The sequence below is a fragment of the Ranitomeya imitator genome, chromosome 1 (assembly GCF_032444005.1).
Source record: "Ranitomeya imitator isolate aRanImi1 chromosome 1, aRanImi1.pri, whole genome shotgun sequence".
NCBI classification, from domain to species: domain Eukaryota; kingdom Metazoa; phylum Chordata; class Amphibia; order Anura; family Dendrobatidae; genus Ranitomeya; species Ranitomeya imitator.
The window spans coordinates 242,648,374-242,669,526 of NC_091282.1; the positions used below are offsets into that span (position 1 = coordinate 242,648,374).

At 47.1% G+C, this 21,153-nt stretch overlaps 1 protein-coding gene across 2 annotated transcripts in view; it reads left to right on the forward strand.

Moving 5' to 3' along the window:
- Nucleotides 1-1,095: 1,095 nt before the first annotated feature.
- HECTD4 (HECT domain E3 ubiquitin protein ligase 4) overlaps nucleotides 1,096-21,153 on the forward strand; it is a 336,354-nt gene continuing 316,296 nt past the window's right edge. For both annotated transcript variants that reach the window (XM_069754771.1, XM_069754778.1), the window contains exon 1: nucleotides 1,096-1,534. In XM_069754771.1, the coding sequence (XP_069610872.1) occupies nucleotides 1,385-1,534 (150 nt within the window). In that variant the 5' untranslated portion in view covers nucleotides 1,096-1,384. The remainder of the gene's footprint in view (nucleotides 1,535-21,153) is intronic.

Consider the following 21,153-nt stretch of genomic DNA (forward strand, 5'->3'; position numbering starts at 1 on the left):
AACTTTACTTTTAGAAATTCTGTGGCAGTTTCAAGAATGAGGGACAAATATGCTGAATACTTCGGGTCGCCTGTGTTATATACTGCAAGGCTGCTATATACTGCGTGGGCAGTGTTATATACTACGTGGCTGCTATGTACTGCGTGGGCTGTGCTATATATTACGTGGCCAGTGTTATATACTGCGTGGCTGGTGTTATCTACTACGTCACCTGTGCTATATACTGCAAGGCTGCTATATACTGTGTGGGCTGTTATATAGTACGTGGCTGTGTTATATACTGCATGGCCACTGTTATATATTGTGTGGCCTGTATTAACGTATACTATGTGGCTGCTATATACATACATACATATTCTACAATACCCGATGCGTTCGAATCGGGCCACCATCTAGTGACTTTATATAGCCTGAATTAAGCACTTGCACTTTATATCAAGCTTAAAAATACCACATCTCTATGGTAAATTGCTTCATGGTACGGTATTTAGGGTGGTGTAAGCCAGGATAAGGGCCATTTTTAATATGAAGGCTCCACACAGGCTGCACTCATTCCTTTGCTCAGCCAGCCACTTTTTGTTCTCTCTGCTTGAATTTCTAAGATTTTAAAATTGAGTTAATAAAATTATTTTTCATTCTTTTGCAATGGATCCTCTTTTTTTCCACAATATTTATCTCTGTGGGCATGTGCTTTGATATGACATATTTAGAGGTAGTTTTTTGCTCTATCAAATTATTATTTGGATTGTGTTTCAAATTAAATTTGTTTATGTACATTGTTATTAATTGGTTATCGGAAGGGGGCGTCTGCAGCCTTGGGGGGTCCTGGATTTTTCACAAACATGACATTGCTCTCAGTGGGCACCATCACATGCCTCTGGTCGGATCTCTGGTATAACAGCTGCCATTAGGGGGTCCCAGCAGTCACAGTGGGAGTATGTGGTGACAGTGACTGTCCCGGTAGTGAAGCCGCTGGGATAATTGTATACAGCCATGAATGCCCCCGCCAGTGCCCGTGCCCAGCCCCGCGCCCTCACCTACCCCCCACACAATGACTAATGACGCCTCAGCAGCAGCAGGTACGGGCAGCGCGGTGCACGCCGGGATCGCCTCTCCAGCCAATATGGCGTCTCCGTGACAGCTGTGCTGCCGCTGCTGCGCTCCCGGTCACCGGTGTGTGTGGTACGGAGGATACGGGGCTCTGCCCATACTGCCGCTAGCTTGCAGGACATTATTTGCCCCCCTGCCTGGCACAGGAGGGCGCCGGCTGCGGAGCTGAGCGGTGGCTGCCCCACCCTGCGCTGTGTGTGATGCTGCGGGTCACCGGGTGTCAGTGACAGTTGGGGGATGAGGGAGCGTCCCGCGGGCTGACAGCAGGGCAGACATGGGCTCGGTGGCGGCCGGGGATTCGGCGCAGTGGCTGTCGGTGAAGGAGGAGACCATCTTTTTACATGACGGGCTCATACGGGTCACCGATCTGGCCGAACTACCGAGCGAGATCGGGGTGACGGAGGCCGGGGACACGGACCTGGAGGTAAGGCCGCCCTCCGCGGGTGTGGTGTGGCGGGGACTGTCGCCTGCGCCATGTATGTGTATGACTACAGTGTATGTCGGGATATATCGCGGATACGCGGCCTGGCGACCACATCTGCTCCTCTGGAACCTCTCCTTTGCCCCTTCTGTAAGTCATGAGGCCTCAGGAGATCAGGTCACGGGAGGCCAGAAGTGATCAGATCGCGACATATCGCTCTCACATGGCTGATCAGGAGAATCCCCGCTGAGATCCATGTAGTATGATATAGAATGTGTCATCACTGGGCTGTTATCTGCATGAGCACCCATCACACAGGCAGGACAGTGTATGAGGCTCCTGGAGGGGATAGTGGCCCCTTACCTCTGGGGCCCCTGTGTGGCTGCACCAGTGATATGTACGCCCCTGCACCGATCACACAGACAGGACAATGTATGAGGCTCCTGGAGGGGATAGTGGCCCCTTACCTCTGGGGCCCCTGTGTGGCTGCACTAGAGATATGTACGCCCCTGCACCGATCACACAGGCAGGACAGTGTATGAGGCTCCTGGAGGGGATAGTGGCCCCTTACCTCTGGGGCCCCTGTGTGGCTGCACTAGAGATATGTACGCCCCTGCACCGATCACACAGGCAGGACAGTGTATGGGGCTCCTGAAGGGGATAGTGGCCCCTTACCTATGGGGCCCCTGTGTGGCTGCACCAGAGATATGTACGCCCCTGCACCCATCACACAGGCAGGACAGTGTATGAGGCTCCTGGAGGGGATAGTGGCCCCTTACCTCTGGGGCCCCTGTGTGGCTGCACCAGTGATATGTACGCCCCTGCACCCATCACACAGGCAGGACAGTGTATGAGGCTCCTGGAGGGGATAGTGGCCCCTTACCTCTGGGGCCCCTGTGTGGCTGCACCAGTGATATGTACGCCCCTGCACCGATCACACAGACAGGACAATGTATGAGGCTCCTGGAGGGGATAGTGGCCCCTTACCTCTGGGGCCCCTGTGTGGCTGCACTAGAGATATGTACGCCCCTGCACCGATCACACAGGCAGGACAGTGTATGAGGCTCCTGGAGGGGATAGTGGCCCCTTACCTCTGGGGCCCCTGTGTGGCTGCACTAGAGATATGTACGCCCCTGCACCGATCACACAGGCAGGACAGTGTATGGGGCTCCTGGAGGGGATAGTGGCCCCTTACCTATGGGGCCCCTGTGTGGCTGCACCAGAGATATGTACGCCCCTGCACCCATCACACAGGCAGGACAGTGTATGAGGCTCCTGGAGGGGATAGTGGCCCCTTACCTCTGGGGCCCCTGTGTGGCTGCACCAGTGATATGTACGCCCCTGCACCCATCACACAGGCAGGACAGTGTATGAGGCTCCTGGAGGGGATAGTGGCCCCTTACCTCTGGGGCCCCTGTGTGGCTGCACCAGTGATATGTACGCCCCTGCACCGATCACACAGACAGGACAATGTATGAGGCTCCTGGAGGGGATAGTGGCCCCTTACCTCTGGGGCCCCTGTGTGGCTGCACCAGTGATATGTACGCCCCTGCACCCATCAGGCAGGACAGTGTATGAGGCTCCTGGAGGGGATAGTGGCCCCTTACCTCTGGGGCCCCTGTGTGGCTGCACCAGTGATATGTACGCCCCTGCACCCATCAGGCAGGACAGTGTATGAGGCTCCTGGAGGGGATAGTGGCCCCTTACCTCTGGGGCCCCTGTGTGGCTGCACCAGTGATATGTACGCCCCTGCACCCATCACACAGACAGGACAATGTATGAGGCTCCTGGAGGGGATAGTGGCCCCTTACCTCTGGGGCCCCTGTGTGGCTGCACTAGAGATATGTACGCCCCTGCACCCATCACACAGGCAGGACAGTGTATGGGGCTCCTGGAGGGGATAGTGGCCCCTTACCTATGGGGCCCCTGTGTGGCTGCACTAGAGATATGTACGCCCCTGCACCCATCACACAGGCAGGACAGTGTATGGGGCTCCTGGAGGGGATAGTGGCCCCTTACCTCTGGGGCCCCTGTGTGGCTGCACTAGAGATATGTACGCCCCTGCACCCATCACACAGGCAGGACAGTGTATGGGGCTCCTGGAGGGGATAGTGGCCCCTTACCTATGGGGCCCCTGTGTGGCTGCACCAGAGATATGTCCGCCCCTGCACCTATCACACAGGCAGGACAGTGTATGGGGCTCCTGGAGGGGATAGTGGCCCCTTACCTCTGGGGCCCCTGTGTGGCTGCACCAGTGATATGTACGCCCCTGCACCCATCAGGCAGGACAGTGTATGAGGCTCCTGGAGGGGATAGTGGCCCCTTACCTCTGGGGCCCCTGTGTGGCTGCACTAGAGATATGTACGCCCCTGCACCCATCACACAGGCAGGACAGTGTATGGGGCTCCTGGAGGGGATAGTGGCCCCTTACCTATGGGGCCTTTGTGTGGCTGCACCAGAGATATGTCCGCCCCTGCACCTATCACACAGGCAGGACAGTGTATGGGGCTCCTGGAGGGGATAGTGGCCCCTTACCTCTGGGGCCCCTGTGTGGCTGCACCAGTGATATGTACGCCCCTGCACCCATCACACAGACAGGACAATGTATGATGCTCCTGGAGGGGATAGTGGCCCCTTACCTATGGGGCCCCTGTGTGGCTGCACCAGAGATATGTCCGCCCCTGCACCCATCACACAGACAGGACAATGTATGAGGCTCCTGGAGGGGATAGTGGCCCCTTACCTCTGGGGCCCCTGTGTGGCTGCACTAGAGATATGTACGCCCCTGCACCCATCACACAGGCAGGACAGTGTATGGGGCTCCTGGAGGGGATAGTGGCCCCTTACCTATGGGGCCCCTGTGTGGCTGCACCAGAGATATGTCCGCCCCTGCACCCATCACACAGGCAGGACAGTGTATGAGGCTCCTGGAGGGGATAGTGGCCCCTTACCTCTGGGGCCCCTGTGTGGCTGCACCAGTGATATGTACGCCCCTGCACCCATCACACAGGCAGGACAATGTATGAGGCTCCTGGAGGGGATAGTGGCCCCTTACCTATGGGGCCCCTGTGTGGCTGCACCAGAGATATGTACGCCCCTGCACCCATCACACAGACAGGACAATGTATGAGGCTCCTGGAGGGGATAGTGGCCCCTTACCTATGGGGCCCCTGTGTGGCTGCACCAGTGATATGTACGCCCCTGCACCCATCGCAGCTCATCAGTATTAGGCAGCATGATGACACCTGGCGGGGAGCTGACAGTATAATTGTTTATTATGGTTTTATGATGTCTTCCAAATAGAAATGTATCATCACTGGTAGTTCATCTGCTACAACTGTTACAATGAGTTGTGATGCCTGGCTGTGATCTGCCACAGACTACATGAGTGCTCCCACCATAGCTGGCTGTTCCCTTCCACACCCAGCCCAGCTCCCACCGGAGATGCGTCCCAATGAGCCTTTGTCCAGGAATCGCTGCACATGGATTTTTGCAGTGGTTCAGGCCTTTGTACTGATCTCGCTGGGCTCAGAGAGCAGGTGCTCTTCTCCCTCTGCTCCTAATGATGAGCACTCATAATAGTCATCCTCCGTCTGTTGTAATGCACGGCATCTGTCCAGGTTGTCAGGCTCCGACTCTGTCAGGATGAGATCATTAGGATCTCGGCGCTAGGATAGTCTGTAGAGCGCGTGTCTGGGAAAATGCACCCATGACATACCAGGACATGGGTAAATATATGCCACATCCGTGCACATGGGCCCCCGAGACATGTCCTCTCCCGATGTGTATGCAAACAGTACATGCAATTTTTTTGAGCCTGTGACAGAAGAGGGTAAAAAAAATCCAAACAAAATGGAAAATCATAAAGGAAAGATTATTACCAGCATGTGATTCCACATGTGTATTTGCTTCATGATAGCTGTATACGTTAAAGGGAACCTGTCACCATATTTTTGGCTTATAAATATTGATGAGCCCAAGTGCTCGTTACTCGGGTTTGCCTAGGGTGCTCTGGTATGCACCGACTGACATGTTGGAGTGCCTGTGGCTGCATGTTTCGCAGCTTTTAGACAACAATAAAACATGCGGGTATTGCCTGACAAACACCGGCAATCACCGCATGTTTTGTGGCTAACAGTCGTGAGACACGTGGCCGCGAGCGTCGAACATCTCACTCGGGCACCCGCGATACTCTGTGCATACCTGAGCATCCTGGGCAAACTCGAGTAACAAGCACTTGCGCTCATCACTATTTATAAGCCATCATGCTTATTCCACTAATATTCCACTGTGCCAGCGTGAGACTTGCAGCATGGTATGGATGATGTAGAGGCGTCGCCCACTTTCTTCTGGATAGAAGAGGTGGCATTTGAAGGGACGGGGGTGGTGCTGATCGCTATCTGGGTTGGCCCATGGGACCGGACCTCACAATTTATATGCAGCCCTGGACACCTAGAAATCACTTTTTCAGAGGGTTTGGTTAAACCTCATTTACATGACTTAAAAGGTGATGAGCATGGTTTTTAAGCCATAAAATTAGCGTCTGGTTCCCTTTAAATGAAATGGAAAAAATGGCAAACAACTTTTCTAAATTGGTCACAGATAACTTTTTGTAGCCTACAGACTGTGGTGAGACGTCATGTAAATTATCCACGTATGTATTCTGCATTTAACCAGATGAATGATATTTCCAGCCACTGTCTGCATAATCCCATTGTTTGCTTGGCCCTGTTCGCACTGCTGTAGGTTTCGGAGCCCTCATCGAAAGTTCAGGCAAGGAAGAATAGTGCTTCATGGAAAGCTAGTGAAGAGCAGGGATAATATGTCACAATGTTGGGAGGTTTTCAGGTTCTCTTTACATCTGTGTTGGAGACTTTGTTGCAGATTTTATTATTTTTACCAGACAACTTAGTACAGCATGTTTGACCCATAACAGAATCTTATCAGCCCCCCCCCCCATCATCGTCAATCATGTCAGCTGAGCTCCGTCCCCTGCATAATGCATTAAAAATGAAGCCTCTTTGTGGAGACACGGTGGTCGGCAGGCGCCCCTGTCTGCTAGCCGGAGCTGCATGGGCCAGGGATTGTCCCGCCCGCTCTTTTAATGTGGGCATAACACTACTCGGACAAACACAGGGTGAGGGTAAAACTGCAATACTTTATTGAACCACAAAACAGGCAGATAACAGGAAGAACAGTCCCAGCAAAATAAGCCAAGATGGTGCACATTACAGAGTCTCCCCCTTCGGCTGGGATCACACTTGCCAGAAACTCTCACGAGTCTCGCATCTCAATACCCGGAACTCGGACCGGAGCGCTCAGCTGCATAGAAATACATGCATCCGCACGTTCTGGTCCCGAGTGCCGACGGCAGTGCCGGGTATTGAGATGCGAGGCTCATTCGAGTTTCTCGCAAGTGTGATCCCGGCCTTCCACTGACTCACCAGGATGTCAGCTGTTACTTCAGAGCTTCCAGGGTTGACTACCCTATTTGTGGCACGCGCACAGTGAGTCGGTAACAACAAGCTTAGGAAGATGACAGTCCATTGAGGTACAAGGCCAGTTGACTCGAGGGTCACAACCTGGCTTCTCTGAATATCTCCATGGAGTTAGGCAACCTGTGGGTCCCAATCCTGGCTTTCTCCAAACGTATCCATGGTTCAGCGATGGTTGATGGAGCAGACCTGTTTTCCAGCCGGGGCTGAATTCACTTAAGCCATCATCCTGTAGAATAATGAATCTGTGTCCCTCATGATGGAGCCATGATGTATTGGCTGCAGTCCTGTAGAATCCCTGAATGTTTGGATGTCTTGGCTGAATCTCTGGCTCTCTCTGTCTCAAAGAGGCATATCACCTCTTTTTATGTTTAACAAGTGTCCTTCAGTCCATCATTTACATAAAGGGTAAGAATGGAGATGAGATCAAGTAGCATTACTTGATTATTTAATTTATTTGTATATTTTTTTTCTTCCTCCTGTTTTCGAAGTCAACAAACTATCTGGCCTACCCAATGCATAATTAGCATATCGGTAAACATCTCTAGTTATCAAGGATGAGAGCACAATATGTTCCATCAAATGGCAACTTACAAGTCAATATTACACGCTTACCTAAGCAAAAGACTGTTTTCTTGACCACATGAATTCAAAAGTCAACATAAAGAGAAGTCTATTCTTTTTGGCTTGCTAAAATAGTCCTCTGGTTAATTAAGGTACAATGCTGTCTTCACACTCCTATTTAGTAAAGGTACCTTCACACATAACGATATTGTTAACGATATCGTTGCTATTTGTGACGTAGCAACGATATCGTTAATGAAATCGTTATGTGTGACAGCGACCAACGATCAGGCCCCTGCTGGGAGATCGTTGGTCGCTGAATAAAGTCCAGAACTTTATTTCGTCGCTGGACTCCTACTGACATCGCTGGATCGGCGTGTGTGACACCGATCCAGCGATGTCTTCACTGGTAACCAGGGTAAACATCGGGTAACTAAGCGCAGGGCCGCGCTTAGTAACCCGATATTTACCCTGGTTACCATGCTAAAAGTAAAAAAAAACAAACACTAGATACTTACCTAACGCTGTCTGTCCTCCAGCGCTGTGCTCTGCACTCCTCCTGCACTGGCTGTGAGCCGGAAAGCAGAGCGGTGACGTCACCGCTCTGCTTTCCGGCTCACAGCCAGTACAGGAGGAGTGCAGAGAAGCAGAGCGCAGCGCTGGAGGACAGACGGCGGTAGGTAAGTATGTAGTGTTTTTTTTTTTTTTTACTTTTAGGATGGTAACCAGGGTAAACATCGGGTTACTAAGCGCGGCCCTGCGCTTAGTTACCCGATGTTTACCCTGGTTGCCGGCATCGTTGGTTTCTGGAGAGCGGTCTGTGTGACAGCTCTCCAGCGACCAAACAGCGACGCTGCAGCGATCCGGATCGTTGTCGGTATCGCTGCAGCGTCGCTTAATGTGAAGGGGCCTTAAGAGTCTATAGGGGTGGCAGTGCTGGCGCAAAACACACTTGTCTCCAGATCTACCCGGAATCTGACATAACCTCACTCGCTACCAGAGGTGGAACTATAATGTATACATGGCAAATGTTGCATTTCTCTGAACTTGCTGGAGGATTGTCCAGCCATTCTTCTGCCTTTGTCAAGCACGAGTACTCCTTTTCTGTGCACATGTCACAAGTGCCGACAATGGGACTTTCCTTTTAAGATGTGAGGAGACCTATTATTAAATGAGACCGTGCATATACGTGTAGTATAGATGATATAAAGATGTATCCTCGTGGACCATAGGCACTCAGTTGTTTTGTTAAGGCCTCTTTCAGATTAGCATAGTGCTGCCTCATTCTAGCATCCATGTTATGTCCAGCCGCTTGTCCTGGCTTGATATTGTGTCCTCACTCAGATGGGCAATCTCCTATTCATTGCAATGATCACAAAAGTGTAGCACCATGCACTAGTTTATCTCTAGACATAATCTAACTTTCACCATACATTTTGTCAGGAGGCTATTATGAGACCCTCATACACATAAATGTAAAATTAAAGGGGATGTGCCACAATCACAGCTATTCCATATCCTGGGATCTGCAGTAAGTATCTGACCTGCTCGATGATTATGGTGCTTGGCTTCCTCTGTTACAGGATCCACAGGATATCTGTACTCTGTCGATAAGGTAACGGTTGCTGTGGGGTCTGACATCTGTTCTGAAAGGGGCAGTGGTCAAGAATTCTCACTGTCCCTATGAATGAAGGATCGGTGAGGATCATTCTCGACCACTGCACCTTTCAAAACAAACGGCAGCCCCCCAGCAATCGTTCCCTTATTGTAAAGGTTGTAAGTTGTATTTGATCGCTACCCCTATAACCTTTTATTTTTTGTTACGGTTGAGTTAGTCCCAAGGTTAATTATAATTTCTCTAGAATGACAAAGTCTGTAACGGCAGTTTTGCTGTAATTCCTGTTCATGTAACCTAAACCTTGTGCAAAATACAGTACAAAAAAATGTAAGATTATGTCCATTCATTTCAGTTACCATTGACTTTCCTGCCCTAGTGCAACATATACCGCATGTTCAGTTCAGGCGTTTTTTATTACAATGGTATTGACCGGGAACAAGAGCGTGCTCAATCACAGGCTGGTGGAGAGGTCTCTAAATTCTTCTAACAGTTTTATTTCTTAAAAGCATAGCCTCACTCTAAGATTTGTAAATGAGGTGACCGTATTGTGCACACGGTCTATGGCTAAATCCAAAACTAAAGACTGTGTTCTGGACTTAAAGGGAAGGTGCCACATTTTATTTTTTGTATTAAAAATGATTGTTTATATTCATTTTTTTTTAACTTTAATATTTTGTTATTATTAATTATTTTTTCAGCCATTTGGCGCTGCCATTTTGATTTGCAGGAGTGTAAGTGTAGCTGCACGACACTTACACTCTGCATAAGGCAGCCCTGGGCATAGATATCTGCGGTCGGCATCCGACCCTATACTTTGCATTGAGCTGCTCCCTGCTGTGACCAGATCATACCCCCTGGGCCGTCCACACCACAGCAGAGGCAGGAGATCGGCGCCATCTTTCTGGAGCTCACAGATCATCTGTGAGCTCTACTTGAGAGCCCTGCTGTTATAGGAGAAGACCAAGGATGGCACAGGAGGGAGAAAGGAGCAGCGTCGGCAGCAGTGAAGTAATATCGGCAGGGGAGGGGGAGAGGTAACCTAATCCTATCCTGTGTGATGCTGACTCTGAGCAGTGTATCTCCTCCCATGTGTGTTACTGTGCTGAGACGTGTATCTAATCCTCTCCTGTGGAATACTGTGTGCTGAGCCGTGTATCTAATCCTATTCTGTGTGTTACTGTATGCCGAGCCGTGTATCTAATCCAACCCTTTGTGATACTGACTGAGCTGTGTATCTAATCCCCTCCTGTGATGCTGCCTGTTAAGCCATGTATCTAATCCTACCCTGTGTGATACTGTCTGCCGAGCCGTGTATCTAATCCTACCCTGTGTGATACTGTGCTGAGACGTCTATCTAATCCTCTCCTGTGGGATACAGTGTGCTGAGCCGTGTATCTAATCCTATTCTGTGTGTTACTATATGCTGAGCCGTGTATCTAATCCTCTCCTGTGTGATACTTTGCTTAGACGTGTATCTAATCCTCCCCTGTGTGATTCTGACTGCTGAGCCGTGTTTCTAATCCTATCCTGTGTGATACTGACTGAGTTGTGTATCTAATACTATCCGGTGTGAAACGGACTGCTGAGCTGTGTATCTAATCCTCCTATGTGTGATACTAACTGCTGGGCCGTGTATCTAATCCTCTCCTATGCACTCCTCTCCCCCGTTACATGTGATCTATATGGCGGTATTATGTGTGATCTATATGGCGGTATTATGTGTGATCTATATGGCGGTAATATGTGAGAACACTGGCAGTATTGTCTTCAGAAATCGGACCCATTCTAGGGTGGTTCTGGCTGAGCACCTGCACGCGGGTCTGGGGTAATAGAGGGGGCAGCATGATCTCCAGTTAGGTGCAGTCAGGGGAAGGCTGGTGAGGCAGCTGAAGAGGCGGCTCATTTCTATCGTTACTATATGGCTACATTTCCTTCCCAGCGTCATCCCGGACTGCGCCTGTCACCTCGCTTTCACACGTCACCAGGACAGGATGGAGAAGACAGGATCTGAGGAGGGGAATGGGGTCTTTGATGGCTTGTTCTGATCCAGACTTTGCATGCAATCCGCAGAAATGTTTCCTGGATTTCTGTGAAGCAGACGGTCCATCCATGTGTATAAAAGACAGCGCCCTATGTACAATCCCTGGCTTCTCAGTGCACCAAACAAGGGGCCCCTATAGACCAGCACACTGCTCTCCTGAAATACTCTGTGCTGCTGTCACCCTGCTCCCTCCACCACATATCTCCCAGAATCCTTGCTGCCTGCCATCCTCAATGACTGTCTACTTGTCAGTATAACTCTGCAGTCACTAACAAAATGGCTTCTCACTGTGTTCACAGCCATGTCAGCAGACTCCGTCCATAATTACTGCAGTGCAGTAATGTGAGCTAGTTGTACACTAAGTTTCTGTCAAATTTCATTAGCTGCTCCCCCTACTGGAAATGCCAAACCTTTTAAAATTACTTTTAATATTTTACTAAATTATAAACAAATTATAATATTTAAGAAAATTTAAACATTAATTCTTTTAATTTTTTCAATCGCTGGGAAAATTTTTTTTTTTGATGGCACCTTCCCTTTAAAGGTATTCTTGCCTTGTCTCTCAATCATGTCATAGCATGCTAGTCTTCTTACTTCCTGATTACTTGGGAGGCAGGTTTCCTCTTTGAGTGATAGTTCTAGCCAGCAGCTTCATTCAGTTTCTATACATTAAAGGACCAGTCAGTGTTTGTTCTTGATCCACACTAAGGGTACCGTCACACACTGCCATTTTGATCGCTACGACGGTACAATTCGTGACGTTCCAGCGATATCCATACGATATCGCTGTGTCTGACACGCAGCAGCGATCAGGGATCCTGCTGAGAATCGTACGTCGTAGCAGATCGTTTGGAACTTTCTTTCGTCGCTGGATCTCCCGCTGTCATCGCTAGATCGGTGTGTGTGACACCGATCTAGCGATGCGTTCGCTGGTAACCAGGGTAAACATCGGGTTACTAAGCGCAGGACCGCGCTTAGTAACCCGATGTTTACCCTGGTTACCAGCGTAAATGTAAAAAAAAGCAAACAGTACATACTTACATTCCGGTGTCCGTCAGGTCCCTTGCCGTCTGCTTCCCGCACTCACTGACTGCCGGCCGTAAAGTGAAAGCAGAGCACAGCAGTGACGTCACCGCTGTGCTCTGCTTTCACTTTACGGCCGGCAGTCAGTGAGTGCGGGAAGCAGACGGCAAGGGACAGACACCGGAATGTAAGTATGAAGTGTTTTTTTTTTTTTTTTTTTTTTTTTTTACGCTGGTAACCAGGGTAAACATCGGGTTACTAAGCGCGGTCCTGCGCTTAGTAACTCGATGTTTACCCTGGTTACCCGGGGACCTCGGCATCGTTGGTCGCTGGAGAGCCGTCTGTGTGACAGCTCCCCAGCGACCACACTACGACTTACCAACGATCACGGCCAGGTCGTATCGCTGGTCGTGATCGTAGGTAAATCGTATAGTGTGACGGTACCCTATCCCTTTATTTACATATGAATATAACAAGGACTTTGAAAAGCACACAGTTCAGGAGCAATGATTAGGAGGACTGCATTGACAATGTCAATGCTAGGAGCAAGGGGGTTGTGTATACATAACCAGTGTAAGGCTATGTGCACACGTTCAGGATTTCTCGCAGAAAATTCCTGAGAAAAACCGGACATTTTCTGCAAGAAAACTGCATGCGTTTTTGCCGCGATTTTGCTGCTTTTTTTTCCGGACACTTCCCAATGCATTTTGGAGTGGGAAATCCGCAAAAAAACCCGCAAAATTAATGAACATGCTGCGGTTTTTACCACGATGCGTTTTTTTCGCGGAAAAAAACGCATCATGTGCACAAAACATGCAGAATTCATTTTAAATGATGGGATGCTTATTGTATGCATTTTTTTGCGATTTTATAGCGTTTTAACGGGAAAAACAGCGAAAAAAACGCGAAAAAATTGCAACGTGTGCACACAGCCTCAGATAAGTAACCAACACAGAACAGCAAAAATGAAATTCATCTTGTTGCAAACAATATTCCACAGCAATCTTTGTACATCTCGGTACATGTTTTGTCCCATGTGACCTCCATAGCAAGTGACTGCAGGCTAAACAAGAGGGGTGTATGTGTTATTTTTTTTTTTTAATTTTATTTCTTTATTTTTTTATATGCTTAAAGACGTCTGGTCAAAACCAATAAGTGCAGTCACTCTGTGTGACTACAGACTCTTGAATCGACCGATGGCATGCACTATGCGCTGCGGGGATTCACTGGTTTCAGACCCGGGAATGGGGGGGTATGTATGCGTTATACATACCCCAGGCCAGTGGGCGTGGCCTCGTTCCATACACTTGTATTGAGCCGAGGCTGTACCCAACCAGTGACGTAGATGACTAGAGGGCGCGGCTGACTAGAGGGCGCGGCTGACTAGAGGGCGCGGCTGACTAGAGGGCGCGGCTGACTAGAGGGCGCGGCTGACTAGAGGGCGCGGCTGACTAGAGGGCGCGGCTGACTAGAGGGCGCGGCTGACTAGAGGGCGCGGCTGACTAGAGGGCGCGGCTGACTAGAGGGCGCGGCTGACTAGAGGGCGCGGCCTCACTGCATACAAATGTAAGTAGAGCGAAGCCACACCCCCTTTTAACTCATACATACCCTCCGTTCCCAGGTCTGAAACCGGTGAATCCCCGCCCGCACAGTGCATGCCATCGGGGGACTCATAAGGCCGGCGTCACACTTGCGAGTTTTACGGACGTAAGAGCGCAGAATCTACGTCCGTAAAACTCGCAAAAAATACGGCACAATTATTCTCTATGCCCCTGCTCCTATTTGCCGTATTTTACTGATCAGTATTATACGGCTTTCTACGGCCGTACAAAATCGCAGCATGCTGCGTTTGTCACCGTACTGCGCAAGAAATACGCCAATGAAAGTCTATGGAAGCGTGAAAAATACGGATTACACACGGACAAGCAGTGTGACTTGCGAGAAATACGCAGCGGTGTTAGAGAGAAAAGCCGGTAATTCAGTGCGGTGTACAGTAAAATCACACTGACAGCTTACAGTCCAATAGGTAGAATAAATGTGTACACATAGAATAGGTATATATATATATATATATATATATATATATATATATATATATGTCAGTGAGACACATATATGTATATATATTAATATTTATTCCAGCGCTATACAGCTTGAAAGCCGGTAATTCAATTACCGGCTTTTTCTTTCTCCTTCCTAAAACCCGACATGATTTGAGACATGGTTTACATACAGTAAACCATGTCTTCTCTCCATTTTTTTTGCAGATTCCACACTACTAATGTCAGTAGTGTGTATCTGCAAAATTTGGCCGTTCTAGCTCTTAAAATAAAGGGTTAAATGGCGGAAAAAATTGGCGTGGGCTCCCGCGCAATTTTCTCCGCCAGAGTAGTAAAGCCAGTGACTGAGGGCAGATATTAATAGCCTGGAGAGGGTCCACGGTTATTGGCCCCCCCCTGGCTAAAAATATCTGCCCCCAGCCACCCCAGAAAAGGCACATCTGTAAGATGCGCCTATTCTGGCACTTGGCCACTCTCTTCCCATTCCCGTGTAGCGGTGGGATATGGGGTAATGAAGGGTTAATGCCACCTTGCTATTGTAAGGTGACATTAAGCCTAATTAATAATGGAGAGGCGTCAATTATGACACCTATCCATTATTAATCCAATTGTAGTGAAGGGTTAAATAAAACACAAACACATTATTTAAAATTATTTTAATGAAATAAAAACAATGGGTGTTGCAGTATTTTATTCAACGCCCAATCCAGTCACTGAAGACCCTCGTTCTGTGAGTAAAAAAACATAATAAACCAACAATATACTTACCCTCCGCAGATCTGTAACGTCCAACGATGTAAATCCTTCTGAAGGGGTTAAAACATTTTGCAGCAAGGAGCTGTGCTAATGCAGGCTGCTCCTCGCTGCAAAACCCCAGGGAATGAGGCTAAAAATAGATCAATGATCTATATTTAGCTTCATTTGCGGTGAGGCGCCTTCTGTTGGCTGTTCATAGATCGTGGGAAATTACCTAGAAAGCTCCCAGATTCCTGGTGTGGAATCTGCAAAAAAAATGGAGAGAAGACATGGTTTGCTGTATGTAAACCATGTCTCAAATCATGTCGGGTTTTAGGAAGGAGAAAGAAAAAGCCGGTAATTGAATTACCGGCTTTCAAGCTGTATGGCGCTGGAATAAATATTAATATATACATATATGTGTCTCACTGACATATATATATATATATACCTATTCTATGTGTACACATTTATTCTACCTATTCTACTGTAAGCTGTCAGTGTGATTTTACTGTACACCGCACTGAATTACCGGCTTTTCTCTCTAATATATGTGTCTACTGATATATATATATTTTCTTCTTTTTGGGACACATGGATCACTTCTATAGCGGTATGTTGGTTTTGCTAGCCTGCGAGAAAACCACGCAGTACGGATGCCATACGGATTACATACGGAGGATGCCATGCGCAAAAAACGCTGACACACCCTGCCTACGGAGGAGCTACGGACCACTTTTTTCGGGACTTTTCAGCGTATTACGGCCGTAATATACGGACCGTATTGTTTTACGCTGTGTGTGACGCCGGCCTAAGTCTGTAGTCACACAGAGTGACTGCACACTTAAAGGTTTTGACCGTACATCCCCTTTAATGTCGCAGTGAAATCGGCAGCAATGTCTACATGAATTTGCACAGACCTGCCGCTGCAGATTTCCCCTGACACTTGTGGCTATGCTACTAATTGTTTCACATTCATTATGGGTGAACCGGCCCTAAGGCCTCATTCAGGCGGGCAGTTTTCACAGATAGAACACGTACTACCATTGTAGTCTATGGTGCCTTTCAAATGTCACATGTTTTGCGGATCGTGTTTCCCTGCAAAAATCACGGAGACATGTTGGTGTTTTACTGGCATCACAGATGAGTCACCAATACCAGTCTATGGGTCAATGACAATCACAAACAGCACACGGATGGCGTCAGTGTGCAATCAGTATGCTGTCCGTGATTACATTGTCATAGGTAAGAAAAGCTTTGTGAAAATCATTGATTGGGGGGGGGGGGGGGGGGGGGGGAACTGACCGAACACTGATGAAATCACGGAACCAAAACACTGATGACGCTTACATATTTTTTTTTTCTGTATGGGAACAAACCCTGATGTCTGGTTGAGGCCTAAGGCCCCTTTCACACATCAGTTTTTTGCTGACAGTCACAATCTGTTGGCTCGATGGATCCATCGCAGATTGTGAAAAATGCATTGGTTTCGTCTTTTCAATGGATCCGACTAGCGGATCTGGCTAATTGGATGAGGGCATGCTCAGTTAAAAAAAACCCAAATAAACGGAATCCGTCGCTGTCCCGTTACTTTGTCTGTCGTCTCCAGCCGCTGGACAAGCAATTTTTTCGATGGATCCGGTGAACAACGGATGAAACATGAGGCAATCCGTCGCTAATACAAGGCTATGAGAAAACAGATCCGGCAGCATCAGTCGCTGGATCTGTTTTTTTTTTTCCAAATTCGATGGATTGCGACTGATAGTAAAAATCTGTGTGACAGGAGCCTACTTGAGACTCTCTGCAGCTTGTGCCATGTAGAGGCACTTTATTGCCCACTGTTGCTTGGTGCAGTCATGGAACAAGGTCCAAACATGGCAATTTTATTGTAAAACTTGCTGCGGCTGAATTTCGACATTCCATAGATTGGGATTTCTTCAAGCTCTATGTAGTTACAGTATATGGGCTAGTTTTCCTATGACCATTCAGTTGCAGGGGAATTAACCCATTGCATATTTTAAACACCGCCAAATCTGCATATTTGTTTTCAAGAAAAGTATGCGTCGTCTTATTTTTTTCTTTTTTTCCATAATATATATATATATATATATAATATTAGTGTGAGCGTCTTGTCAGCAGGAGATGCTACAGAAATGTACTGATGACTTCTTCTTTTTACTGCTTCATGTGTTTAAAGACTTGTAGTAATTAAAAGAAGCTCAGAAAGAAGGAACCTCCGCAATGTAAAACGACTTGCCGTCATGGTCATTGTTTTTTATTTTATTTCATTTTTGTTCATTTTAGGCTGTGTGCCCACGATGAGTCTGACACTGCATATTTTTATTGCATCTAAAACACAGTATCTTACAGGTCCTGCAAAGTGGATGGGATGTATAGAAATCTCATTCCCACTGGGCTTTTTTTTACTTGGTGTAAACTGAGCTACAGTGCGTGCTTCACATCTGCAGCATGTCGATTTTTATTTTTCGCGTACACTTGAGTTTTCTGTGCGGATTATCCCCATAGACTTGCATTAGATGCGGAAAATCCGCAGGTAGAAAACGCACAGGAATGCATTAAAAATGCATTCAATCTGCACGACTGTATCAATATGGTTTTGTCAAAGCCAAATCCCATGCACCAGGGACAGAGCAGCATTATTTAACCCCTTAACCCCCAAGGGTGGTTTGCACGTTAATGACCGGGACAATTTTTGCAATTCTGACCACTGTCCCTTTATGAGGTGATAACTCTGGAACGCTTCAACGGATCTTGATGATTCTGACATTTTCTCGTGACATATTGTACTTCATGATAGTGGTAAAATTTCTTTGATATCACCTGCGTTTATTTGTGAAAACGTAAATTTAGCAAAAATTTTGTAAATTTCGCAAATTTTCCAACTTTGAGTTTTTATGCCCTTAAATCACAGAGATATGTCACACAAAATACTTAATAAGTAACATTTCCCACATGTCTACTTTATATCAGCACAATTTTGGACCCAACATTTTTTTTGTTAGGGAGTTATAAGGGTTAAAAGTTGATTAGCAATTTCTCATTTTTACAACACCATTTTTTTTTTTTTTAGGGACTACATCACATTTGAAGTCATTTTGAGGGGTCTATATGATAGAAAATAACCAAGTGTGACACCATTCTAAAAACTGCACCCCTCAAGGTACTCAAAACCACATTCAATAAGTTTATTAACCCATCAGGTGTTTCACAGGAATTTTTGGAATGTTAAAAAAAAACAAAAAAAAAACGAACATTTAACTTTTTGTTTTTTCACAAAAAATTTACCTCAGCTCCAATTTGTTTTATTTTACCAAGGGTAAAGGAAGAAAATGGACCCCAAAAGTTGTTGTACAATTTGTCCTGAGTACACTGATACCCCATATGTGGGGGTAAACAACTGTTTGGGCGCATGGCAGAGCTTGGAAGGGAAGGAGCACCATTTGACTTTTCAATGCAAAATTGACTGGAATTGAAATGGGACGCCATGTTGCGTTTGGAGAGCCCCTGATGTGCCTAAACATTGAAACTCTCCACGAGTGACACCATTTTGGAAAGTAGACCCCTAAGGAACTTACCGGTATCTAGATGTGTGGTGAGCACTTTGACCCACCAAGTGCTTCACAGAAGTTTATAATGTAGAGCCGTAAAAATAAAAAAAATCCTATTTTTTTCACACACATATTTTCACCCCAAATTTTTATTTTCCCAAGGACAAGAGAAGAAATTGGTCCCCAAAACTTGTGTAATTTGTCCTGAGTACACTGATACCCCATATGTGGGGGTAAACCACTGTTTGGGCGCACGGCAGAGCTCGGAAGGGAAGGAGCGCCATTTGACATTTCAATGCAAAATTGACTGGAATTGAGATGGGACACTATGTTGTGTTTGGAGAGCCCCTGATGTGCCGAAACATTGAAACCCCCCACATGTGACACCATTTTGGAAATTAAACCCCCTAATAAACTTATCTAGATTTGTTGAGAGCTTTGAACCCCCAAGTGTTTCTCTACAGTTTATAATGCAGAGCCGTGAAAATATATATATATTTTTTTTTTCCACAAAAATTATTTTTTAGCCCCCAGTTTTGTATTTTCCCAAGGGTAACAGGAGAAATTGGACACCAAAAGTTGTTGTCCAATTTGTCCCGAGTACGCTGATACCCCATATGTTGGGGTAAACCCCTGTTTGGGCACACGGGAGAGCTCGGAAGGGAAGGAGCACTGTTTTACTTTTTCAACGCAGAATTGGCTGGAATTGAGATCGGACGCCATGTTGCTTTTGGAGAGCCCTTGATGTGTCTAAACAGTGGAATCCCCCAATTCTAACTGAAACCCTAGCCCACACACACCCCTAACCCTAATCCCAGCCCTAACCTGAACATGCCCCTAACCCCAAACACTCTCCTAACCCCAACAGAACCCTAACCACACCCCTATCTCCAACACACCCCTAACCCTAACCCACACACACCCCTAACCACACCCCTAATCTGAACATGCCCCTAACCCCAAACACTCTCCTAACCCCAACAGACCCCTAACCACACCCTATCTCCAACACACCCCTAACCCTAATCCCAACCATAACCCTAATCCCAACCGTAAGTGTAATCCAAACCCCAACCCTAACTCTAGCCCCAACCCTAACCCTAATGGGAAAATGGAAATAAATACATTTTTTTTTAAATTTTATTATTTTTTCCCTAACTAAGGGGGTCATGAAGGGGGGTTTGATTTATTTTTATAGCGGGTTTTTAAGCGGATTTTTATGATTGGCAGCCGTCACACACTAAAATAGTTTTTGCGTCTCCACATTTTGAGAGCTATAATTTTTCAATATTTTGGTCCACAGAGTCATGTGAAGTCTTGTTTTTTGCGGGACGAGTTGATGTTTTTATTGGTACCGTTTTCGGGCATGTGACATTTTTTGATCGCTTTTTATTCTGATTTTTGTGAGGCAGAATGACCAAAAACCAGCTATTCATGAATTTTTTTGGGGGGGTGGGGGGCGTTTATATCGTTCCACGTTTGGTAAAATTGATACCGCAGTTTTATTCTCAAGGTCAGTACGATTACAGCGATACCTCATTTATTTATTTTTTTATGTTTTGGAGCTTTTATACGATGAAAACTATTTTATAGAAAAAATAATTATTTTTGCATCGTTTTATTCTGAGGACTATAACTTTTTTATTTTTTCGCTGATGATGCTGTATGGCAGGTCGTTTTTTGCGGGACAAGATGACGTTTTCAGCAGTACCATGGTTATTTATATCTGTGTTTTTGATCGCGTGTTATTCCACTTTTTGTTCGATGATATATGATAATAAAGCGTTGTTTCTTGCCTCGTGTTTTTTTTTTTTTTTTTTTTTACGGTGATCACTAAAGGGGTTAACTAGTGGGACAGTTTTATAGGTCGGGTTGTTACGGACGCGACGATACTAAATATGTGTACTTTTATTGTTTTTTTGTTTTTTTCAAATAAATTAATGTACTTATGGGAACATTTTTTTTCTTAATTTAGGAATTTTTTTTTTTTTTTTTTACATGTGTGAATTTTTTCTAACTTTAGAACATTGCCCCGGGGGGCATCATGTTATAGGGTCAGATCGCTGATCTGACACTTTGCAAAGCACTGTCAGATCAGCGATCTGACAGGCACTGCAGGGACGCTTGCAAGCGCTTGCTCTGAGCAGGAGCTTGCAAGCCACCTCCCTGCAGGACCTGGAAGCATCCCCGCGGCCATATTGGATCCGGGGCCTGCAGGGAGGAGGAGGTAGGAGACCCTCGGAGCAACATGATCACATCAGGGAAGCACGCAGGGAGCCCCCTCCTGCGCGGTGCTTCCCTATACCGCCGGAACACTGTGATCATGCTTGATCGCAGTGTGCCGGGGGTTAATGCTCCAGGAGCGGTCCGTGACCGCTCCTGGCACATAGTGCCGGATGTCAGCTGGGATAGTCAGCTGACACCCGGCCGCGCTTTCCCCGTGAGCGCGGCTGATCGCATGTGACGTACTATCCCGTCACTGGGAATTAAGTCCCAGGTCGCCTCAACGGGATAGTA